This window comes from Chaetodon trifascialis, chromosome 2 (genome assembly GCF_039877785.1).
Source record: "Chaetodon trifascialis isolate fChaTrf1 chromosome 2, fChaTrf1.hap1, whole genome shotgun sequence".
NCBI lineage: Eukaryota > Metazoa > Chordata > Actinopteri > Chaetodontiformes > Chaetodontidae > Chaetodon > Chaetodon trifascialis.
In genome coordinates this window covers 18,263,928-18,289,277 of record NC_092057.1, presented here as the reverse complement: position 1 = coordinate 18,289,277, position 25,350 = coordinate 18,263,928, and the positions used below count along the sequence as shown (strand labels likewise).

Sequence of the window (25,350 nt, the reverse complement as noted above, 5' to 3'; positions counted from 1 at the left end):
CACATTTATTACAGTTGGCCATTCTCGTTATTCTTCTGCTTTTGGAGAGCTTGTTTCCTGTCAAATAAAAATTGGAGAATTTAATGTAAAACAGGACATAAAAGTGACATTTTTGTCATCTTTCTTCAAACGTTTTGATTTAAAGAACAAAGTTCGTCATACTCCTGTAGGGAAACTCTGTTAGTATTAATATTCTAACATGCCTGACACTACGCAACCATTAACATGATCAGACATATACTGATTAATGGATAGGTTTGTAAAAGGCCCCAGTTAGCGAATATTACACGTTAAATGCCCACCAGAATAATTACAAATAAAATCAAATAATTGCAATAATACAACAGAACAATAATCACATTTTCAACTGAGTCATTGCCATTAAAATGATAAACTAGTCCAAAGTATGGAGGATTGACTCGTTTCATACAGTGAAACTATTTAAAAAATCAAGAAAAACAAACAGTACTGACAATTATCATACCTGAAGATCCATTAATGATGTTCAAGAATCTCATAGTGGCAGTGGGGGTCCTGTCATTCCCTGAAGTGTTCCCAGCCTCTTATTTCTGAAAAGAAGGCATCTCCAGGGCAGGTGGTGTAATTCACCACCTGTCTGTGGCCGTGGATGGTGAAGTTGGCAGCCAGTCTTCCTCCATCTACTCCACATTGGACTAGTCGATGGCGCAACAGGTCCATGGCATGGCGAGATGGCAGGGTAGCAGTGTAGTTACCAATGATTGACACGCCGTACCCTATGTCATTGTGCCCCCTGGTGTGTGTGCCGAGCTGGTGCCAACCTCTGCCTTCATAGATGTAGCCGTCAGAGCCGACCACAAAGCTGACAGAGCAAAGGCAGTACAGAGCATGATTAATAAATGCAGTGTACAGTAACTGACCTGAAATAAACTTAACATACTGTAAATGCAAAAACTAGAGCATGATGTTAAGGCACAAACAATGCAAGATCTGCAAGATTATCTGTCATACATTGTCAACAAGTGCTTGTGTGCAATAAGACATGTAATCAGCAGAATTCTTACAAATATTCCCACTAACTTTCAGTGTATATGGATTTTAGATGAGAGGATAAATACGTTGATAGTGCTGTCATAACTGTGCGTTGATTATGGAGCTGGAGACAGACGGTGATTAGCCTCGCTTAGCATAAAGCCTTGAAGCAGGGACGAACAGCTGGCATGGCTGGAATCCACCCACCAGCATCTCTAAAAGTGTGCAAGCTTTAGAGGGAGAAACACAGTCAATAGGTCGTCCATCTACCCAGCATTAGTTACAACATTTAACTTGCCAGAAAACTAAACTGTTAGCATTAGAGGTACTGGTATCCATCCATTGTCTATATCCGACTATCCCTTTTGGGGTTGCCAGGGGGATGGAGCCTATCCCAGCTGTCATTGGGCGAAAGACGGGGTACACCCTGAACCGGTCGCTAGTCGATTGCAGGGCAACGGACAAAGACAGACAACCATTCACACTCACGCCAAGGGCAATTTAGAGTCACCAATTAACCTAATGAGCTGTGGGAGGAAGCCGGAGTGCCCAGAGAGAGCCCACACATGCACGGGTAGAACATGCAAACTTCACGCAGAAAGGCCCCGCCTGACCCAGGGATCGAACTGGCGAGCTTCTTGATGTGAAGCACACGCACTACCTGCTGCGCCACCATGCCGCCAGGTACTGGTATGTTGATTGTTGAAATCTAGGCAGAGCCAGGCTAGCTCTTTCCCCTTGCTTCCAGTCTTTATGCTAAGCTAGGCTAATCACCCCCTTTTTCCATACTTAATGTTTAATACTTAATATCAATCTTCTCAGTTAACCCTCATCAAGACTACAGATCAGTGTATTTGCCAAGATGTCAAACTATTCCTTTAAAGGTTGCGTACCTGTATCCTATGTCACCCCAGCCACGATCTTCCTGGTGGAAACGCTGCATAGATCTCATGTTGCGAGAGCAGTTCGGGAAGGATAAACAGGGTGAGGATGGCTCATAGGTGTGGTGAACATAGAGAAACTGGAGGGGTAGCGACAGTGGGATAGGCGTACCCCTGGAGGCTTTTGCCCCCCACTGGCAACGAGAGATGATTTGAGGACAGTCTGAGGAGAGGAGGTAGGACGATGAGGGTTAGGATGCTTAAACCATTGCAGATGTTGCTAAGTAATTCCTACAAGCCTATATTTAACTCTCAAAAACAGAGATCTAAGACTAGAGTAATGTAGAAATGTACTCCTCTGTTTCAGCACATCTAACATCACTTAATCAGTCTGATGTGAGGTTACTCATCAGGGGTCCTTTTCAAAATTGTGTGTTTATGTAATGTATTTATGTAAAATATTATAATAATAATAACAATCTGCAACAATTAGTCAATTCATTGGCTGATTGACAGAAAATAACTTTGCAGCAATTCCGATAACTTATATCATTTGAGCAATTTCTGGAAAAAAATGGCAAAAAATCAGAAAGTCCCAGCTTCTTAAATGTGAATATTATTCAGTTATATTCAGTAGTCATCATAGTATAGTCATAGTCATACTCTTCTCTGATAGCAAACTTAATATTTTTAGGTTTTTGATTATGTAATAACTCAACATTGCTTTTGGGAATTTATGATAGACATTTTTTACAATTTGTCAGCATTTTACAGACCAAACAAATAATCAATTAATTGAAAAAATATTTGCAGTTTGATCAATAATGAGGACAATCATTAGCTGCTGCCCTATCTTGCGCCCAAGTACACTTTTTTGATAATTTCATAGCTCACCCCAGTATTTGTGCACAAATGTCTGCAATCCATCCTTCACCGCCTTCCCAATCCCGGTGTCCAGAGCAATCCATTCCGTTTTCTCCAACTTCCAGACGAGTGCTAGTGTCTCCATCACCTGGCTGTGAAGTGCATCAAGTGGCTCCAGAATGGATCTAGAGATCTCCCTTCGCCTCGGGCTAACATGGCTGGTCACAGCATCTAGACCCTGCCCCTCATGCAGGATAAATCTATAGTACCCTTTCAGAGTCTCACTGAGGGCCTGCGGCTGCTTATGTGCAGGTAGGTTGCTGAGGTCTGTGCCCAGTATGACTCCATCCATACCCCCATTAATAACAGCATCAGTAGCCAGAGTGGCAGGCCGAGATAGCTTGAACACCTTAGGGTGCTCCACGTTGTCCCAGCACCCATTAGGCCCCAGGCGATAAGATGGCGGGAAGTCCTGGAGGCTGAGGAAGGTCAGACCCAATGTCCTGCCTAAAGTGAGAGGGAAAATCCCAACAGCTGGGGTGCCCTCCAGCTTGGCTTTCAGGCCTGATTCGATTCCTAGCAGCAAGGGTGCAAGAGCTACCGTGGTGCCGTCTGGAGTGAGGACCACACCTCGTTCCTCTCCGTGATCCGTCACAATGTGGTGGATGGCCTTGTCAAAAAAGCTAAAGGATGAGGCATTGAGAATGGCTGTCTCTAGGACCTCAGCATCACTGAGATTATTTGATGCACCCAAGAAATGGATGGTCATCGCATCGTCATGGCCAGCGGTCCTCCGCAGGGCCCTGACGAGAGCCAGGGGGCACAGACCTGGGTTAGAGTCTTCAACCTGCTGCACGGCTCGGATGAAGCTGTCCATGTTGCGCAGGTGGACACCTGACAAATGAACAATAAAAGAAGTGAGGAACATTGTAGCGCAATAATGAGTGAGTGAATGAACTCTTTTGCTTCAAATGACAGCCGTGCAGTGGTCTAAACAGCATTATAAAAGACAACTTAAGGTTTGATTTGATTTAAGCACAAAAGCAAATTGGTTATGTCTCAGGAAAAATCATAATTTGGTTTGAAATAGCTTCTGGTTCAATTTAGGACAACATGGTTCAGATGTTCATTACTTTGTTAAGGTTAGGGGACAATGACAAACACGCAGTGAAGACTATGGAAGGATCATGGTCACAGCGGTCTCCTGTGCTAAAGTCCAATGTTTTGTTGACCCACCTGCCCATGCCAACCTCTTCCCGAGACTGACTTGGTCGCTCTGTAACAATCTCACACTACCTCCACCAGATTTATTGTCATAACTCCTACAGCTGCTGGAGGGTTTTGCCACTTTAATGTGATCAAATGTCATTTTCAGGACAAGGCATCTTCTCTCTCCTCTATGTTTTTGTCTCTTTGATATCATGCGATGTTTATACATGGGGATGAATGTAGGTATTTCTTAATATCTGTATGTGTGGTGAGTGATTCTGTGAAAATTATTTGCTTTTTGATTTATATTCAGAAAATTAAGTATTCAGTATTTGAATAATAAAATGGGGGGTAAGCACTGAAAACATGCACTTCCTCAAATTAAAGATTACAGAGTTCAGGTAATTAGTGAACCAAAACATGACAGGTTTACTAGAGAGAATATTTTCCTTATCAAACCAGGTAGCCTTATAAGGGAAGATAGCACAAATGTTTACATATTTTGAATAACTGAACTTACCTACCAGCCTGCTGTGAATGGGAAAGAAATAGGATAAAGACAGAACAAAAAACGATAGTCCAAATAAAGTCATGTTGCATCTCCTGGTTACAACCTAAAAAAAAAAAAAAAACAACCAAAAAAAAACCAAACAGAATTTAGCTTCCTCCAAACCAAATGAACAAAAAAAATTAAAATTAAAAATTAAAATTAGAATAAAAAAACAACCTAAACAGTGAGATATGAAGGAATCTCCACAATGACCCTCAACATGCAGGCTTTGCAATGAAGTAAACTGAATAGCACAATTGTGCTCCCAACAACGTCTGAGAGAAGTGTAGGTGTATTTGTGAATGTGCATGACTGCAATGTTGTGTCCCAATAAGGAAGAGTACACTTTGTACACTGATGACGCCAGATATTGATTTAGCCTACAGTAAGATAAAGTGTGACAGGAGCAAAACAAAGTCTGAGCCACCAGATCAAGTTTATTACAGATTACAAATTAGTGTTTTTTCAAATTATATTGGGTTGTGTCACTCTTTCTCCATATATTATACAGCTTTGTATAGCTTCTTTTGTATACAGTCTGTCATTCAATACACTCGCTGAAGTGAAAGATTTGTGGCTAATGTTTACCGTCTCATGTGATGTGTGTGCCTGTTGTGTACTCACCAGTAGTGTCATGACACATTTTAGTCACTGGTGATCACATAAACAGTCCACTAAAGGAACCCTTAATGCTGGGAAATGATTAAAAACAACAACTGTTCTGTTTTTGTCCTGATTTGTCATTGGAGGTACTGTCAAAATGAATCTATGCAAAACTGGTGTTAACTATCGCTGGGGGATATACAGTCACATCAGTTTGTCCCAAAATCAAGAAAATATCACCTTCTTTGTGATTTTATGCTTCAATCACAGTTTTATGCATCACAAGGGACATAATCATGAAGTAGCATTTTAATTTCAAACTTCTGAATGATTGTCTTGTTATAGTTTGTACATAATACAATATTTGTGTTAAAACTTGTGCTAACATTAAGAGTATATTAATACACAAAGATTATTTAGAACAGTACACACACACATTTGCTTGATATGGTACTGACACTAACAGACTAAACATAACGCTGGTCATGGGTACTGTATGTATACCACTTGCCTTTTAATTGTTCTTGGTTCTATTTTTTTTTTTTTCTTAATTCCTATTTTTATTTTACATACTTCAGATTTTATTATTGGGTTTTTTAAAAGATATATCCTTATGCTGCTGCAACACCTAAATTTCCCATCTAGGGATCAATGAATAAATAGTATATTAGGAACGATGAAAAAATAAAAATACTCATGGTAAATTAAAATTATTTCAAATCTAAGACAGCAAAAATGACATACAAAATGAAAATATTGACATAGTTTATGTATGACTTATTAACATCCATTTTTTTTAACTGCAATTTAGTCAAAATACTACGGTGGCCGACAAGGGCAAACGCGCCGCAACGGCAAAACGCAGCAAACACATAAAACAGCAAAAAGGAAAACGCTGCAAGAGAAAATTACTGTAATCTCAGAAACAAAGCAGAAGCTTGTTGACTTGATTTATGTGTTTGTGTGTGTGGTTGACTTTGCATCATTCCTGCGTTTGCAGCGTTTTGCCGTTTGCGGCACGTTTGCCCTTGTCGGCCACCGTACGTTGTACACTAGGAACAAGATTTATCCGAACAACAACAACAACAGCAGCAGCAGCAGCAGCAGCAGCAGCAGCAGCAGCAGCAGGTGCAGCAAGTGGTCGTGTGAATTGTTATTTTAGTTTGAGTATCTTTTTGTGAAAATGAAAATTATTCCTGACATAGGACAGAATGTCATGACATGAAGACATGACTGACGTGAAGCTCATCTAATTTTTCTGTTCGTCGCGGTACTGCAGTAGTTTGGTCCGGTTAGCATTAGCCTGTTAGCCTGAAGACCAGCAGTTTGTGTTTGCAGCCTCTAATTTTACTTCCGTCTGTCTCCCTGCCCCGCTGCAGCTGTTATTTAATCAATAATGGAGACTCGATTCACTCGAGGAAAGTCTGCTATTTTGGAGCGGCCACTGAGCCGACCCAAAACCGAGGTGAGTGTGAGCGCCTTCGCCCTGCTGTTCTCGGAGGTGGTGCAGTACTGCCAGAGCCGGGTGTACTCGGTGTCCGAGCTGCAGGCTCGCCTGTCCCAATTGGGTCAGCGGGTGGGAGCCAGCCTGCTGGACGTGCTGGTTCTGAGGGAGAAGAACGGCAAGAGAGAGACCAAAGTACTGAACATACTGCTGTTCATCAAGGTACACACTCACTGACTGACCTGAGCAGGAAAAACACAGGTGGAAGCGGCACTGAAAATGATGGCTCTGCGCCATTAACAAACAGGACTGTTCAAAAAACGCAGTGGCCTTCATGGTGCGCTGAAATGGCACACCTGAGTGGAATGCGCCCCACATAATGTGATCACAGCTGTATGTTATTTCTGCTATGACATGTCAAAATATCTGCTTTATTGGTCAGTAAAGCTGATTCTGATACTTTGTGTACTCGCACAAGGAATCTCCGGGTTTTCATTTCTCCTAATGTTACACACTTTTCCAATAGAAATTGCTGCTTTGAATGTGTGAACGAAGGAAATGTCAAACTAAGCAACAGCATAATACAACATTTCACAGCTGTTTTACAATGTTGTGTATCATGCATGTGGATGTAAAGCTATGTGATCACATTAAATGATACCTGCAAATCTACCACTTATTTGATTGGCTGAAAATTGGTGAAACAAAGTGAGAAATAGGTAAAATATGAAATAATCATTTGCTTTGTGCTCCACAGGTATCTGTGTGGAGAGCCTTGTTTGGCAAGGAGGCAGACAAGCTGGAGCAGGCCAACGATGATGATAAGACCTACTACATCATCGAAAAAGAGCCGCTCGTCAACACGTACATCTCTGTTCCTAAGGAGAACAGCACCTTGAACTGTGCAGCCTTCACCGGAGGGATCGTAGAGGCCATCCTCACTCACAGTGGCTTCCCTGCCAAAGTCACCGTCCACTGGCACAAGGGCACCACACTCATGATCAAGTTCAGTGAGGCGGTGATCGCCAGAGACAAAGCTCTGGAAGGCAGATAGGGGAGGGACAAGGTTGTTGTTGTTTTTTTTACAGGGTATCAGGCTGACACCAATGATTTCCAAGCCAAACAGGTGATGGAAAATCTTCCATTTCCCCATGTTATGTTAGTCAGATAAAACGTGTGACTGCATGTGTATCGACAGGCCTGATGGGGTATTAGCTGTGTCCCTCTCAGACTGTCTGCACATGTTTGTATTGTGGGATGACCACAACATGTGGATGTATCCCAGTGGTGGGGCAGCTTTACTTGTGTCACGTATTAAGCCTGCAATTAAAGTCTTATAGTTGGAATGTGCTTTTATGCAAAACAATGTTTAGACCTGTATTTTGCTTGGTAAAATGTAAATACGATGAGATGGTTTCTGAATAAATATATTTTTCTTGAACTCTGTGGAAAAAAGTGGGGAACGGTATTTTAACAGTGTTAACACTTTTTCAATTTTATTTTTTACAGCATAGGATGCTGCAAATGGAAAATAGTGTATTGGGAAAGCAGGGAGGGAGGGAAGGTGAGTCATCTGTCCAAGAGAAGAAAAAAACAAGAGACTGCTCCTGTGTCTGAGTCATGGTCGACCGATTCATCAGGCCCATATGTGGCCCTGTGAGATAATTGGCATTGACTGATATCTGTGCTCAGAAGGCCAATTAAACAAAAATATCTGCAGACGTCAGACACTATATACTTTTTTGATTTGCAAATAAGTTTTTGTGTTCAAATCAATATCTTAGTGTTGAATGTTCATTGGGACCAAAAACAAAGAGAAACTGCTGCTTGCTACTGTATTATAAATGCTGTTATAAATGCAGTCTGTCTGAAGCCTTCCACTTCAGACAGACTACAGATCTACTTGGAAATGAGAAATGCAGACAGTAACATTGGTGTTCCTTTAAATTCAGCAGCTGCATCCAATTTGTCTGTTACATGAGTTTAAGAAGATCAGAAGAGAGGACTTGTAGCAAAGGCAAATTATTCATCTTTTGATGTTGCCTTTTCAATCAGTGACAAACAGAAACAATGTAATGCAATGAATACCATCTTCATAAAACTTAATTTAAATCGCAGACTCTGGTAGGGCTCAGTCGAAATTATGTTTCTAACATTTCTACTGCCTCACTTACATCAAAGCAAATGTAAGAGATCAGCTTTGAGCACTGCCGAGGCTGCTTTGTCTAGGTTTTTGATTCTAAGAGAAATTATTTATTTTATGATTGAGTCCACCAGTGACCCTGAGGGTACTTATAGACCAAAATTTAGTATAATTTAGATTACTTTTTAAAGAGGAGTTATGCAAACAGCAACGGGTATGTCACTTATTTTCTTAATTAATTGATTAGTTGTTTGTTCTATAAAATGTCAGAAAATGATGAGAAATGTCAATCAGTGTTCCCCATGGCCCATCACGATGCCCTCAAATGTCCTGTTTTGTCCACAATCCAAAGATATTTAGTTTACTGTCGTAGTGGAGTAAAGAAAATATTCACATTTAAGGCTTCAGTCCACACAAAATAATGGTGGATAATTTAGGGATCTTTAATTGTACAAAAAAAAAAAAAAAAATCAAATTAGTTACGCTGTGAGTCATGCCTTGCACGGGATGAAATTTGTACAATAAGTGTGCTGTGAATTGTGCACACGAGCACAGAGCTGTGAGTGGCGTCATCACGTGGTGTCAGTCACATGACCAGAGAGACAGGAAGAAAGTCAGCAAACAGCAGCAGAGCAGTGCGCTAGGCAGCAGCTTCAGGTCAGCTGAGTGTTGTCAGAGCTGTAAACATTTACTAGCACAGTAAAATAGCAAAACAAATACACAGTTTGCTACTCCAAACTTTAGCTTCATGATTTACATATTTATTGTTTTTATAAACGGTTAATAAACATGGCGGCGACGGAACACCAGGACTCCTCAGGTAACGGTGGTTACGATTTAAATTTAACTTTAAACGTTACTCATGACCCATTTGACTCATTTTTACGAGTAAAGATAGACAGTTTTGTTGTTTCTCTCCGGAATGCAAGCTAGTTTTAGAGATGTCTTCTGGTGTCTTAAATGTACCTTAATGTAAGTTGTTGTTGTTGAGACACCAACAACATTACGGTAACTTCAGCTGTGTTTCTGTCCTGTCATCCTCTGGACACATGAGGTACAGTAACTAAGTCATTATCATCAAGTGTGCTTTTCCCAAGTGCTCTGTCAACATCAGCCTTTTGCTGCTGTGATGGCTCTGTAGCTTAATTTTTGTTTTCAAAGTAGAAATTTCTTTGACAATCAGTTATGTGTCCATTTTAATAACACTATAATCATTTCCTTTGGGTTTTGGACAGTGTCCAACAAAGAATGATATTTAAGAACATGACTTTGGTTCCTTTGAACTTGTGATGACCGTTTTGCACGATTTTCTGAGATTTTTAGACTAAATGATTTGTTGTTTAATCTTGCACATAGTTCCATGAAAACTTATTATTAGAAATTGAAAATAATTGTTAGTTGCAGCCCTAGTTGTATGTGTTTAGGGTGGTTTACCTTCCACTGCACGTATAGTGAACAATGATTAATAGAATGCACCTTTAAATGAAATCAGCTGACCTAATGTTAGTGCAGACTGTGGGCCTGCATCTTGACCCAGTTTCAGAGGTTTCGGTGACTGTGGGAGACTGTTGTTAAGACTGTCTGGCCATTAAGACCCAGATCTTCCATCATCACCACCAGCCCCCCTTTCATCAAATCTATTAAGTCTAGTGCATCTAAACGGCCCAGCTCCATCATGCATAATAACGGGTCCAACACCGCTTCATAAGCTCCTCTTACGCATGGTTGAGTCTGCAGTTTTTTGAGAGTTAATTGATGTGGGTTGGATGAAGTAAGGCTCCACTCATTATAGTCTTGCTCTGCAGTGTGAAAAAAGCTAGTACGTAGACCCTGAGTTACAATATTTATGTCAACATTTTTAAGATAGTTTAATAGCAACTTGTGTTTTCCTGGTCTGCTTTAAGGAGCTATGAGCCACACACACAGACTAAGGCCTGTGTAGCATCACACACATTATGTGTTCAGTAAGCTTCAAGTTAACGCATCAGTTCACCCAAATTACAAAAAGATTTCTTTCTGCCCATCCCTAGTGGTATCTATCTATGCATGTGAAATGTTAGTACTTTACCTCCATGGTAATGTGGTGGCAGCAGAAGTTTCAGAGGTGCATATCTCTAAATGTCTGCACATAAATCCCAAATTATGTGCACTAACTAAGTACTGCCAAAGGGATTAAGAAAGGAAATACTGGTTTTGATATGTTTTATTTGGTAATGTGGGTACACTGACCATTTAAGGCCAAATTATCAGGCCTTTTTTTTCTTCCCCTGATAATAACTCTTGTGTTTAATCTAATTACAGCTTTAAGTGCTCATGGTGAAGTGAAATTAAGCACATTGCTGCAAAAGAAGGACATGGTGCATAAAAAGTATCACATTCAACCGACAAATAACCCAGAGCCTGTTAATCAGCATATCATCTTTTTCTGTGAGGTACTTCCTTTAACTGCGGTTTAAGTGGACGTTTTGGACTCTCAACCTGTGGGTGGCCTCTGGCTGTGGACTGCCAGACTAGATCTAGGCACAGATACCAAGTTGTTGACAGATTTCCTGTTACAGTAAGGGTTTTGATTGACAGACATGTAGCGACATTTGAGTCTCTGCCAGCACTGCACTGGCAGCCATGAACCGGAAGAGCCAGATATTTTCAAGGATTAACTCAGTGTGTGTCAGATCTGGTGGCACGGTCAATGGCCTGCACCCACTTTTGTTTGTGTGATCGCTATCTGCGTGACAGTCGACACACTCCTCTGATCAAAGATATTTGTGCTCTTGGTCTGCTGTCTGTTGTCTGTCTGCATGAAATGTGAAGTAGTTGGATTCTTTCGTCTGTTTTTCATTCTTCTCACCAATGCACGCAACCCTTGTCAGGGCCAGGTCACCTCGCCTTCCGCGGTTGTAGCAGAGTTCATTGAGATGCTGTCGCTCTCAGGTGTGTGATAATGTAGGAACTGATCCCTATGAATGTGGATTTGGTTTACTGAAGGTGGCTAAATATGACTGTAATAAAACCTCAGGTTATGACTTAGTTATGCACAGTAAACTTAGACCTAGATCCAGATCCAGCCCTCCTTGGATAACAGTGACCTGAATGACTGAGAATCTTCACAGACAAAGTGGACTTTCTCTCTTTCTGCTGCATCGATTTTGATCTGTTTTTAATCTGTCCATCATGGTTCCATCAGTGTTATAGGACTCTAATGCTAAATCAATGCAGTGCGCTTTTAAGGCATTTTCAAATTCATAATTGAAAAGTTTAGAGATGGGAAATCTGCATTTGTCAACTAATCATATTCAGAATATGAGCCTCTGTTTCTTCTTTTTCACAAAAATGAGCAAATGCAAAATGTAGGATTGGAATCATTCCCAGCAGACTGACTTGTCTTTAAATACGCACGAGACATGAGGTATTTTCTAGGCGAGTCTCATGAAGCAGGAGTGGGATAAATCAATTTGAGTGAGGCTACCGGTTTGTTTACAGTACTGTCATAGATGGTTACTCATATAAAGAATTACCTCCTTTCCTTCCAGTACCCATACAAACTACATGTAAAGAAATGAATGTAAAGATTGTGTCATGTAGGTAAACTGGAACAAACACCATTTTTGTAGTAGACTGATTGCAGTGCTCTGTAACACATGACAAGAATTTGGAGTTATGCTACTCCCTAAGTTTTCTGTGTAATGTCATTCTGTTAAACTTTCATCATGTTTACAGTCAGTGCTGGTTGATATGGAACACTGCTGGTGTTTTTTTTTTTCCTTGTTTCACTTCTCATTTCCATTAGACAGCTTTGCTAAAGCTAGTGATTTGCTCTGCTGACTGATTGTGTCAGTTGAGCTTGCATTCGTCCTGACTCAGTAGTTTATCTGACCTTGCGCATGCTGACTGTGATCACATAGTAATACTTAAATAAGGTCCTCGTGTCTGTCGGAACAGTGACCAAATGCTCTACAACAACCACCATGACCAATTTGAGTTTGTTGTCAGCCCAGCGAGTCATTTCCCTGAATGTAAACTGAGTGACCCCATTCTTGGTTTTTTCTTTGAAGCAGCCAGGTCTAGCCAGCTAAGAGCATGTGACAAGTATTAAGTGTGATTATCCTACTTTGTGATTTGTGACTTTCCTACAATTTGGTTGGTTCCTACCACAAAGACATGACACATCAACTCATTGTTTCCATTTTTCTGTTGTTTTCTATGGAGTAATTCTATCTGTCTCTGTTTTGGAGGGTTCTGTGCAGGATTTTCTGTCTGTTTTTTAGGGATATTTATAAAAAATCCTGGCATTGTAATTGTCAGGTTTGTGTCCTTTTTGTTTTGGCTCATTCAGCACTTTTAGAACGAAGGACTGACTCCTCTAAACTTAACAGTAATGCTCTAACACTATAAAAACAAATCAAATATAGGCTCTTGTTGTGTCCTGTATACTTTGGAGGACCCACAGCAACATTTATTTCCTCTAATACCTGTAGCTTTGGAGTGAGAAGGGTTAAATCACATGTGAAGCCAAAATGATCGCATGTTCAAAGTGCCAGAGGGTACAGAGGAGTAAAGCCGTACACACCAAGACACAAAGTGCAGGTATCAGAGTGAGGGGAAACAGTAAAAGCTGATGACAGACCGTTCAGGCTTAGGCACATGTGTGACACTGACAGGATGCTGTCACTGGAAGTAGGCAATGTCAGTGAGTTGATGGTGGAATCAGGTTTTGCAAGAAATGAGTAGACTTGGCCTCAGCACTTTGGAAAACCAGCTCAATTCACGTGATTGTTGCTTTCCCTCTCAGCTAGTTGTTATAGCCACAACTGTTGGACTGCACAAAAGGGTTGTTTGCAGTCATGTGAGGTTAAATTCAGTCAGAGGGCCAGAAGTGAAAACTGCAGTTGATGAGATGAAGGAAAATTCTTACTGGGCTGGTTTAAATGAAATTATGAGAGAAAGGTACAAACAGAAAATCAGATCACATGTTGGATGTGACCCTTACTTTATGAAGAGGAGCAAAACTCAAAGTTTTGCTGCCATTGAGACAGTAGATAAAACAACTACCTGCTCATTCAGATGTTGTTTTACCCTAGAAAACAAATGAAAACAGACAAAGGTATGGAGGAGTACAACTTTCTTGTTAGTAGTTGGTACCAAGTGCTCTGGGATGACTATTGTAGCTTTTATTTTCCTGTGGATTAACAGAGCAACAAACATTCAGCACCGTGACGCTGAATGTTGACATTACGTTACCGTTGTTTGCTAAGTTAACCACTCGCAAAGGTCCGGTGAAACACCACTAAACACGCGGATCGTCTCGAAACAAGACAGAGTACATTATTTCTGTTCAGTTGACTTATATGAAACCGTTAGCGCTGATTCAACAGGTGTTAGTCATGTTGCTTGTAGCTATGACTTTAAATCTATCACTGTAGATTTAAAGCAATAGCTAATGTTCCACCATTTCCACCATGAGACGACTCGGCTCCTCCCGACTGCAGACAGTTAACAAGCTTTTTTTTTTTTGCCATTTTTTGTTCAGTCTCTTGCATTGCGACGCAAAACTTCAGCATTTTGAGTGTGTGTTGTGCTGCTTCCTATGCAGAAAATGAGCCAGGGTTTCCCTTTATGTTTTATAGCAGGTGTGTGTCACCTCGCCCAAAACAAAGTCCAGCTAACCACTCACATAAAATAAACAAAACTGAAGACATGTCAGCAGCTCTGTGAGGCTGTACGTAAACACAGCAGTGGTTTGAGCTAAATACACGAGCATGCTAACATGCTGACAATGACCATGTTAATGTGCTGATATTCAGCGGGTGCAATGTTTACAATGTTCACCATCTTAGTTTAGCATATTAACACACTAACATTTGCCAGTCAGCAAATAAACAAAACATAAAGTCAAGCTGATCAAGGTGATTGACCACCTTTTAACAATTTCTGGGGGAAAAGCAGGAAGGCGATACTGAGTCACAAAACTGCCAAATAATAGCCCTAATGAAGTGAAACCATTAAGACGCCAGTCATAATGGTGAGGGAAGACAGTGAAGCTGACTTAGACTAACTTTCTGTGGTTATTGTTTGTAGAATACTACACATGGTGGTTTTTGTGAATGAAGAATTAGAAGCATGTTCTATTGACCAGAGTCTCTGCAAAACTACCCATATTGAATGCATATCCATATTCTCTTCCTTATTTTTTTCTTTCAGAACGAGAAGGCCTGTCCTGCCCGGTGACTCGCTATGGCTCCACAGACAGCAGCGGGGAGCATGACCAACAGAGTAACAGTCATGGTCATAACCACAACAACCATCGATTTCCCACAGCGACGGCAGGTCATTGGGTCGGGGCTGATCAGGAAGAGGAGGCCATTCGAAGGAAGCTGAAATACTTTTTCATGAGCCCTTGTGATAAATATCACGCTAAGGGCCGCAAGCCTTATAAGCTGATCCTACAGCTGCTCAAGATCATTATTGTCACCGCTCAGGTACATCATTATGTCTAAATCTTGTTATGTTCTTCTGTTGCTTTCCACAAGACTGTTTTTCTTTGGGCCTCCACACTTACAGTTTGTCTTTGTATCTGTGTTTTCTGTCACTCTCTTGATTTAGAGTCTTTTCCTGCACAAATTAGCCCCTAAATCATGTGGCGTGTACGTCTTTACCCGACATGACGTGCATGCCATCCTAAAATACAAGAAAAATGACACAGGCGCCTTTAACTATACATACAAATCTTTAGTGATAATCGCTCAGAATGTTATTGTAGAACAGTTGAAGGTTGTAAAAAAATCTTGTTTTCACTGTTTGTACTGTTTGAAATATAGCAACAACTCTCATCTGCGCTTTCTTAGTGGGATCTGTCAGTAATTTATGAGGTGCAAACACACGCAGAATGTTCTGATTATGTGATAGACAAGTCATAACTTAAAGCATACTTCTTTAACACAAAGCCTGTGGTCTTAAGGTGCACCTGGAACATACAGCCTCAGGGTTTTTCTTTTTCACCACTCCTCCTCCTGACATGCCACACTCTCCTCCTCTTTGCTCCAGTTAGTGCTGTTTGGCCTCAGTAACCAGGTGGTGGTGACCTTCAAGGAGGAGAATACTATGACCTTCAAGCACCTGTTCCTGAAAGACTATGACGAGTCTTCAGATGACTCCTTTGCTGTTTACAGGCAGAGTGATGTCTACGACCACATTTTCTACACTGTGGAACAGGTAAGCCCTGCTTCAATGAAAGAAAGTCCATGTCGCACAAGGTCTGTTTTCCATCATAACAGAGTATAACATAACATAACATAACATAACATAACATAACATAACATAACATAACATAACAGAGTATCTTGTAATTATTTACTGAAAAAAAATAAAAATAAATAAAAAAATAAAATAAAATAAAAAATTAAGACTATTAGGGTACTAATTAGGGCACCTCAGCTAGAGGCCACAGTTTCTGAGTCAGAACAGAGTAAGAAAGGCAGTAATGTGCCTTCGTGTCATTTTGAATATATCAGGCCCTAGTTTGTCCAGACAGAGTGATGAAACCCATAGCCTCACTTCATTCACAGGAATTTGATCACTATACCACCTGTACAAATGTTAGTTGTAAGCTAGCCACTAACTGTGTCTGTTTGTGTTCAGCTCAGCCTCTGTCTGAACTCTGAGCTCAACAGAAACTGAGCAGCCTCACTCCTTTTTCTTCTCTCTGTACATTTATGAAGTCGAGTCGTACAGATATAACCATTAAGAGATGCACAAGATGCAAATTCTTTGCTCAAGGTAATACCGTATCTGTTTCTCACCCAGTATCTGGCCTTACCAGAGACCACAGTGGGACGCTACGCATACGTCTATGGTGTTGGTGTGAATGGCAGCGCGCTCTCCCTCTGCCAACAGTATTACAAGAAGGGAAGCATTGACCCAGCCAATGACACCTTCAGCATAGACCCTCACATCATCACAGGTACACCGTGCTACTGCAACTACATTGTACAATGTGGAGGAGATATTGCTGGCCTGTGATGCGAGTTGCTAACAGTGCTAGAAGGTTGCTGTAAAACAGCAGTCCACATTTAATAGTGGTGGGTACACATCAAAGGAGATATGTACCATGGTCTAAGGTTAGTTATACCATTGCTGGATATTAACCAGAGGAGCAGATAACTGGGTCAAGGTCACTGAAAAACACAAGTGCACGCTTCCCTTTTACAATAAACCAAACATGAAAAAGTACAGATAGTGCTGCAGAGACCGACCACATGAAGAATGGATTGTCCTAAAAATGGTGCTTCATGCATAGTTTGCATATAATTTGTTTTTAAGTATTTAGAGGTCCAGCGGAGTACAATTATCTGCACACTAACCAGTGTGACAGTTGTTTGCCTGCGGGAGCAACACAAGCAGCCGCTGTTATCACTGCACAAAAAAAAAAAAAAACCTGAGTGGGAGGAATGTTTGAGGTTACACTCTGGCTCGAGCACAAGTAGATATCAGAGGTTGAGAGTATTCTCAAACAAAGTCTTTTTTAGAGGCTTTTTAAAAATAATTACAAATAACTGGAACTCCTGAAAATACACAGTCACAATCCCAGAGTGTTGTCTTGGTTTTTGTATCACATTCCACTGCAGTTATGACGTGAAAATATACTGTGATGTTCATTATAGGTCATTTTTACATTTAAAGTCAAAACTACCTCATAATCACGAGATCTGGATCTCATAATTACGAGAAAAAAGTATCTTGTAGTTATGGGATTGTTTTCTCGTAATTAGAAATGGTTATCAATCATTGCTATTTGAAAAGAAAGTGATGATGGGGTTAACTCATTTAATGTACATGGTTCAAGACACTAGGAGATTAATGTCACTGAATAATGTGGATAATGGTATTATTTTTATTAGCATGTCAACAATGTGCATGCACCCCTGGGAGAAAGCACACTCTGACCTGCTGCTTGAAGGTGCTCTGTGTTCCTTCATGAGCTGTGGAAACAGTATGTGATGCTTCATAGTCATGCATCAGAAGTGAATCTGAGTGGTCTTTATGGCGATACAGCCTGCAATACAGTGGGATTACAATGCGGTACAGAACTCCAGTTAATGGTACTGAAGTCCTTTTCATCGTCTTTTACTTATTGCACTATATAAACATTTAATGAATGGGTTATAATACACTATAATTTAGTTATATTGTATGCAGATATGTATAATATGATAATATAGTAGTTGTAACAACAGACGTTCTGCTTGTTGATAAACCTGTACTGTAACAAAAACACTTTAAATGCCCTCATATCTGCTTAACTAAATGCTAAATTGTGTGTGTGTGTGGGGGGGGGGTTAAAAAGTTAAAGTGTTATGATTACTCTTTGTCACCAGCATTTTTTTTTTTTTTACATGTAACATTATTTATATGCTTTGTACACAATTTCAGAGAGAGAGAGGGTGTTATGAACCCTCAGAGTTTCTTACTTCCTCATATCACTGTGTTTCTGAGTCAAATTTGACCAAATTAAGAGGAAGTAGCAACAGTGGAAACAACCTCATGTTAAAATCTTTCTTCACCTCATATTACATGTATGTGAAATTCTTCTTCGTGATCTGCTGCTTCTCATGATTAAGATTACTTATTACTTGTTTAATGTTGTACTGAGTATAGAGGAACAGCAAAATGCCTGAAATTGGACATTCAGTGTTTCCTCCTCTCTTCGATCACATCTTCAGAATATTCCGGTGTTTACTCAACATGACTGTACACTGTCTCCGCTGTTTTCAGACTGTGTAGGTGTGGACCCGCTGTCCGTCTCTCCAGCTCCACTCACCAGCAGCTACAGGAACTTTACACTCAAGTTCCACAAGTAAGGCTTCATTTTTCACATGGCTTCTCCTTCTTTGGTGTCCATTGGTGAGATTTGTCTCTGTAGTATCTGATGATGACATTCAACAAGCCACTTATCTCTGCTGCACTCAAGCATGTATACAGGAATGCTGACATAGGTGTGTGTAGAAACACACACACACACACACACACACACACACACACACACACACACACACACACACACACACACACACACACACACACACACACACACACACACACGCTCTCACTCTTCATGGAGGCCATTGAGAATGTGTGCACTGATGAGTCTGTGGTTGATGATTTCTCACACACACAGGTAAGCAATTCAGTCATTCTGGCAACATGAAATGTCTATGTCTGCCTCCCAATCTGTGTCTGTTTCCCCTCTGAACTGCCACTAATTTCCCTTTTGAAGGTTCATTAATGTCACCATAGAGTTCCAGCTGAAGGCAATCAATATACAGACCATCATCAACAATGAGATCCCAGACTGCTACACTTTTTACATAACGGTGAGCAATAAAAGCAAGGACATACACATGCATGATTCAGAGGTAATGGATGATTCTATTTTCTATTCTATTTTGTTGTGAAAATTACGCATCCTTATTTGAGGCATCTCCGATTTTGCACATTTTTTTGCACGTTATTTGTTCTGTTTCTTCATAATGGGGCTTAACAACAGCTTGCTGCCGAGGTTACTGGCTGTGTGGTCAAATGTTTAGTAGAAATCACCTCACCTGAAAGGGACTGATTGGTAAAGTTACACCTCCAACCCAGATATTTGGGTCAATCAGCATCAGTCCAGAGTACACCACACAAGTCTACATTCAACACTGATCCATTGTATCCTAGGACATGTATTAATTATATAGTTTTGCTCACCTAATGCAACACGTAGGCCAGTTTTGCAAATATTTTTTTGACTTTTTTTCCCCCTTTTTCGTCCTCCCACTTGGAGCAAACATTTCACATTTTATTTCGTAAAAAAGAGGACATGATCTCTGTATTCTCAATGATAGCTGCGGCCCTATCTGTATTTTATAATACAGACTTTACTTCCTAAAATACTACAGTTTTAAAGAATATGAATTGTGTGCTCATCGCCTTTCTCCTCCAGATAGTCCTGGACAACAAGGCCCACAGCGGGAAGGTGAAGATCCGGTTAGAAAACCAGGCAACCATAAAGCAGTGTGTAGACCCGAGCGTCTCTGGACACGGTGAGACACCAGATGAGTGGATGGATGGGAAAGAGGATGGAGCAACGAGTAATATAAGACTCATAGCAGTCAAGGAAATATTGCAGCAGTAGTATGCAAGGGAAAGATGACACGGAAATAGTAGCTATCAAAGGTATCAAAAGGTGTTAAAGAACACCGCAGTAGTGATACAAACACAACATCAAACTGAAGCACTGCTAACCTCTCTACTTTCTCCTTTTCACCTCCAGCTGAGAACTACACACGTGTAGCGTTTGATGTGGCCGTGGCTCTGGTGTGCGTGCTGTCACTGCTGCTGTGTGGACGCTCCATACTGCGAGGCATCATGCTCCAACAGGTACAGACAGTCTGTTCCAGAGGACACAATGATATCTTTGAATGACAGCATTTGGGCCAAAATCAAAAGACAAATGTGACTAAAAACCTGAAAATAATACCTTGTTCCACCGTAATAGCTAGCACACTCAGGATGGTTTAATTTAAATAGATGTGTGTATTTAGTGTATATGACTGCAAAGACAATGAATATTTAACTGCATGTGCACCTCATGCTTCTAGTTTTGCTAATGCCCCTCTTGCTGTGTGTTTATCAGGAGTTTGTGCAGTTCTTTAAGGAAACTCTGGACCGTAAAGTGTGCTGGGCTGACCGGCTCGAGTTTATTAACGGCTGGTATATCCTCCTTATCATCAGCGACATCCTCACCATCACTGGCACCATCATCAAAATCGGCATCGAGTCGAAGGTGTGTCCTGTGTTACCCTTTAGTGGCGATACCTGCTTTAGTTTCTACTTGTGGTTAGTTGCACAGAATTCAACTAGCCTGTAGCTGCTGTAAGCAATCTCTGTTGTAAACCATTAATGAGTTAATCACCAACACAGTGATGTCATCTTATGTTCATTGTGAAATTAAGCTTCCTGTACCCAAAGTATGTTTTCTTTTCTCCTGACAGAATATGTCCTCGTATGACTTGTGTGGCATCCTGTTGGGAACCTCCACACTCTTGGTGTGGGTTGGAGTAATTCGCTACCTCACGTTCTTCCAAAAGTACAATGTAAGTCACAGATACACTGGTGTACATCGGCTGATAGGGTTGTAAGCTGCTGTTTATTTAATAACTTGTCAGAAGGTGAGAAAATGCTTCTCTTAATGGGTTGATGAAATGTAATAAATCCCGTGAATCTAATCTCTGTGCTCTCTCTCACATTGTAATTTGATCCTTCTAATGTCTCTATGCTTCCCATAGATCCTGATTGTGACACTTCGAGCAGCGTTCCCTAATGTGATCCGCTTCTGCTGCTGCGTGGCCGTCATCTATCTGGGCTACTGCTTCTGCGGCTGGATCGTCCTTGGACCATACCACGTCAAGGTGAACAAAAACGAAACTCTTGTATACACAGATGTGACCATTTGGTGCAGTGAAACCACGTAAACCTGCAAGAACATACTGTTGTGGCCAGTGGAAACAAGCTGTGAACACACATTGACGCATTGTCACCTTTTAATTTGACGTGGCAAACTACCGCACCTTTAAGAGCCTTTTATAGGAGTGTGTTTGTTGGTTTGCCATTCTTACGTTCTTGCCATTCAACATTGTGTACATTGATGGCTGTTTTTTCTCCCTCAGTTCCGCTCTCTGTCCATGGTGTCAGAGTGCCTATTCTCCCTCATTAATGGGGACGACATGTTTGTGACATTCTCGGAGATGCAGGAGAGCAGCACTCTGGTGTGGCTGTTCAGCCAAGTTTACTTGTACACCTTCATCTCCCTTTTCATCTACATGGTTCTTTCATTGTTCATTGCCCTCATCACAGGAGCCTACGAGACCATCAAGGTAGGAAATGGGGCTGACTTAAACCTAGTTCCCCTTTCTGTTTTTCTGAATGCCAGAGTGCTGTCAGAGCTGTAGAACACAGGAGAAAAATATAATAAACAATAGCAATAATGTGTACTCTTTGTTTTCCACAGCATCAAACCCAAGAGCCCATCCACATCACAGACCTGCATGCCTTCATAGCAGAATGTACGGATGCACCAAGCTCTGGGAAGTTCAGGGGTCTGGAGACCTCGCCGTGCTCCTTCTTCTGCTGCTGTGACAGGTGAGGGGGAGGGGGGACAAGATCAACAGCAGCAATCATCTCTGTGATGAGCAATTAATGAGGACTGAATAATTATTGTGGATTAATTCTATGTCAGTGTGTCTAACCAACACATGGTTTCATTGATAACAAACAGTAGCAGCAAAGGAAAAAGGGTGATGATGAGTTGCCTGGGAACCTTTGTTGCATGTCACACCCCTCTCTCTTATCCTCTGTCATTTCCTGTCTGTACCTCTACTTTTTGTGTCATAATAAAAACAAAATCAAAACAAGTCTTTATAGATCAGAATGTTTTCACATGACAGCATGTGTTTGCAAGTGTTTTAAGGTAGCATGAGCACATTGAAGACCAGGTTTGAAAAATACTACTCCAACATGTTGCGATGGTTTTCTACCATAATGTTTTATGTGTTAATAATGCTTCACTAAATACTGCCATCATTTGACTCTAAATAAGAATATTTAATTTGATATAAAATATTCTGACTATAGAAAATGGTTACATGAGCCACTTTTCTTTGATTTCCCACCAGAACGACGACATATGAGGACGTCCTGCTGGTGAACTGAAGTGTACCTCAGTGACCTCACTGTCCGCCCCTGCTAACAACAGGGATACGCTGCACGCTCCTGACCCCCATGTCCCTGTGGCAACATACTGAGTCTGGGTCAAGCCTCAGCACTTGTGTGAAGGAGGAGTCACCATTAGCTGGACAAGCACTCTGCAGAAGGAATATGTAACGCTTTTCCTTATTGACCTTTTGTTTTTCCCGTCCTCGACTCCATGAGCAAGAAACTCTGCCTTACACAGGACTGGACCATCACGGATGACTAAAGCACAGACATTTCTCTTTCCTTTGTTGGTTTTTAAAACAAAACAGTATTTTTCTTATGTATTTAATGAAGCACAAAGCTGAACCAGAGACAGGGCCTATTGTGAAAATATTAAGTGGGTACAGGTGCCATGATTATGACTGCAGTAGTGCATACATGGTGCTAACTGTTTTTATTTTTGTGTTTTTCCTTTTGTAGTATTTCAAAGTAGGTTACCTCTTGAAGACAGGGCTCTTAAACTGATGCTTTCATACATCTTAGAAAACATAAAAAGGAGAAGTTGTTTCCTTTTTCTTCCACCCAACTACTCTATTTTGAAATACCATAACATCCCCTATACTCCATCATATCAGCTCTCAGTGGGACATGTACATTGTACATTCAAACAGAATGATGGAAATCCACCTTGATAGTAGTTTGTCTTTTTTAGACAATCAGGGAGATTGCTTTCAGAAAGATATCAGACAGAAGACCCACAAATTGATTTGTTTTCTCTCCTGTGAGCTGCACCGCCAGTATAAACTTTCAAACAGCGTCTTGAGCTGCGATTCTGCTGCCCAAGCATCACATTACCGTCAGATGTGGATGCTAAAGCTATGTAGTTCTTGCTGCACTTGTTGCTGTAGTAGATTGTATGCTGTATTACATTTGTCTGAGTAATGATCAATGTAATGTCACTAATGAAGCACTAAACATTGTCTGTAGTCAGCTGCAACAAGCTGTTCTGAAGACCTACATGCTAATGATACTAAAGTACGTGAAGATACAAAGAGTTCATCTGTTGTTCAGAAGCTAGAACTGTTGTCCACTTCTTTTATCTCTGTACAACGATGGCAGTCTGCAAACTGTATCTGACTTGTAAGAGAAAAATGACTTGAATTGTGTACAAGGTGGAGGTTTAGGGTAGATAACAAGACGACCACTTATTGACATTAGAAGCATATTTGAAGGTCTGTAATGATGTCCTGTCTTACTGAATCATAGTGCTTTTTAGTCTGTTTGTTGTCTTCATAACAATGTCTAAAACTGTAGTCCAGTGACTGGATCTTGAATTTATTTTCCTTTGTATCGCATGAAACGCACAATAGCTAGTGGAGTTTCACAGTGTGGACTCTGCACAGTGTTTTTAGGAAAATTATTTTTTTTGTGAAGGAGAGATGATCCCTGGGCCAAGTAGTAGTGGGTTAATACGATGACAGTATTTTTTCCAGTCATCTCATACTCTGTTTAATTAGCCAGCTATGTGTCATTTAAGATGAATATGCTGATGGACTTTAGATCTAGATGGCAGACGTGCCAAATTTATCAGTGGCCTTAACTTTAAATTATTTGACATACATCTATATATTGTCTAGTGTTACACAGATGTACCTTTCCTACATCTTGATGGTATCATGTTTTTTTATACAAATGATCTGCACTTGAACTGTATTGAAAAATGCAAACATTAGACATGAGTCATTTGAAGTCACCTACTTGGTGTCCTATATTTTTGCCAATCTATTGATTAAAGTTTTGTGGCTCATCTTTGATATTAAAACATAGGGGGTTTTTTTGTTTGTGTTTTTAAATTTTGCATCATGATTTGAATTCATCTACTGTGACTTTGGGTGCAGTTCCACTAGATTTTCACAAGGGGGAGCTCAAATGTCTGCATACAGATTCAATCAACACTGTGCCAAAGGTCAACAAGTTTATTTTTCTCCTTTGTTGGTTGATTAGAAAGGTTACATTGAGAATTTAAAAGAATCTACAATTTGAGATTTTTGAAAATGAATCCTTGAATCTACAACTTGGTCATACACAGCTGCTGTGAACACCCTGCGTGTTTTAGCTGAGACGCTGCAGCACAGAGCCTACACAGAGAGGAAATTGCAATTCTGGATTCTTTTTTCAGAACAGTCCAATATGATGAGCTCATTTCCTGGTTATTGAGCTTCCCAAGCAAGGCTTGGCAGCTGATGTTGCACATCCTTGCCTTCCACCCACTTAACCTAATATCATCATGCATTATGTACTGCTCTCACAGTGCCCTGATGGTTCATGTCAGACTGTTTGAGAGGGAAGGAACAGTGGAATTCAGAGTTGGTTGCAGCTCATAAAAACTGTTTCATTCACTTTCCTTGAATAGAGAACTTTTTTTTCTCACACGGCGTGCATGTATGTTGGACTACTTTTACCTTTGATAATCACTGAAAGGCCAAAGGTAACGCCTTGCTCCAGAAGCTGCTAATGTTCTATCAGTTGTGGTTTCAGTGTGCTGATGTCGGGTGTGGTCCTCTGTTGATGCCAGCTTGAATTGAAAATTTCAATGTGCTCCAGTCATTCACTTGGGACTTGCTGTTTGAAGTTCAGGGCCTTTTATATTAGCAGAGCACTTCAGATAAAAAAAAAATATGCAGGCCTGCAGCAGCAGCAGTTTCCTTTTCCTGTCTTATATCTTATTTCATGAATCACTGAATCTGCGGCCGCCTGAGTTTGTGTTTGGTGTCTCAGTTTTTCTGCTTGCCTCTGTTTGGGCAGATGGGTGACCAGACTACACTAAGGAAACCAATTTAAAAGTAGCTAAGTCTGTGTATAAAAACCTTGAAGATTATCAGTTCATTGTAATTCTGTTAAGGACTTCTACCAGAGCCCA

The 25,350-nt window shown here is 40.7% G+C and overlaps 3 protein-coding genes across 4 annotated transcripts; 2 read left to right on the top strand and 1 right to left on the bottom strand.

The window, feature by feature from the left end:
* LOC139348664 (N-acetylmuramoyl-L-alanine amidase-like) lies at positions 1–4,558 on the bottom strand. The gene is made up of 5 exons (XM_070988936.1): positions 4,486–4,558; positions 2,787–3,650; positions 1,905–2,115; positions 485–841; positions 1–57 (listed from the first exon to the last, which is right to left on the bottom strand). Exons 1-4 carry the CDS (start codon positions 4,556–4,558, stop codon positions 538–540), a joined length of 1,452 nt encoding a protein of 483 aa, XP_070845037.1. The 3' UTR covers positions 1–57; positions 485–537.
* A 1,806-nt stretch (positions 4,559–6,364) lies between these two features.
* Positions 6,365–8,395, top strand: trappc5 (trafficking protein particle complex subunit 5). 2 transcript variants are annotated; one of them, XR_011603413.1, is made up of 3 exons: positions 6,365–6,784; positions 7,320–7,688; positions 8,077–8,395. XR_011603413.1 is itself a non-coding variant. In XM_070988950.1 (2 exons), the coding sequence occupies exons 1-2, from the start codon at positions 6,515–6,517 to the stop codon at positions 7,614–7,616; spliced, it is 567 nt and encodes a 188-aa protein (XP_070845051.1). In that variant the 5' UTR covers positions 6,365–6,514; the 3' UTR covers positions 7,617–7,793. The 2 variants fall into 2 exon arrangements, 1 of the variants encoding a protein (XP_070845051.1); XM_070988950.1 differs by lacking the exon at positions 8,077–8,395 and having other exon boundaries at positions 7,320–7,793.
* Positions 8,396–9,301: 906 nt separating this feature from the next.
* On the top strand, positions 9,302–24,252 carry mcoln1a (mucolipin TRP cation channel 1a). The gene is made up of 14 exons (XM_070987936.1): positions 9,302–9,525; positions 14,904–15,181; positions 15,747–15,914; positions 16,506–16,662; positions 18,474–18,555; positions 18,976–19,072; positions 19,681–19,780; positions 20,011–20,117; positions 20,374–20,523; positions 20,732–20,833; positions 21,026–21,148; positions 21,407–21,613; positions 21,748–21,878; positions 22,412–24,252. The coding sequence occupies exons 1-14, from the start codon at positions 9,495–9,497 to the stop codon at positions 22,446–22,448; spliced, it is 1,770 nt and encodes a 589-aa protein (XP_070844037.1). The 5' UTR covers positions 9,302–9,494; the 3' UTR covers positions 22,449–24,252.
* Positions 24,253–25,350: the final 1,098 nt, after the last annotated feature.

Bases quoted from the DNA above. Each gene is read 5' to 3' on its own strand.
- LOC139348664 (XM_070988936.1), bottom strand. From the start codon at position 4,558: ATGACTTTATTTGGACTATCGTTTTTTGTTCTGTCTTTATCCTATTTC. The intron at 3,651-4,485 runs GTAAGTTCAGTT...TTCATTTGTCAG, and splicing joins CATTCACAGCAGGCTGGTAG to GTGTCCACCTGCGCAACATG. The intron at 842-1,904 runs GTACGCAACCTT...TTGCTCTGTCAG, and splicing joins TGGGGTGACATAGGATACAG to CTTTGTGGTCGGCTCTGACG.
- mcoln1a (XM_070987936.1), top strand. From the start codon at position 9,495: ATGGCGGCGACGGAACACCAGGACTCCTCAG. The intron at 15,915-16,505 runs GTAAGCCCTGCT...TTTCTCACCCAG, and splicing joins TTTTCTACACTGTGGAACAG to TATCTGGCCTTACCAGAGAC. The intron at 18,556-18,975 runs GTAAGGCTTCAT...TCCCTTTTGAAG, and splicing joins TTTACACTCAAGTTCCACAA to GTTCATTAATGTCACCATAG.
- trappc5 (XM_070988950.1), top strand. From the start codon at position 6,515: ATGGAGACTCGATTCACTCGAGGAAAGTCTGCTATTTTGGAGCGGCCA. The intron at 6,785-7,319 runs GTACACACTCAC...TGTGCTCCACAG, and splicing joins ACATACTGCTGTTCATCAAG to GTATCTGTGTGGAGAGCCTT.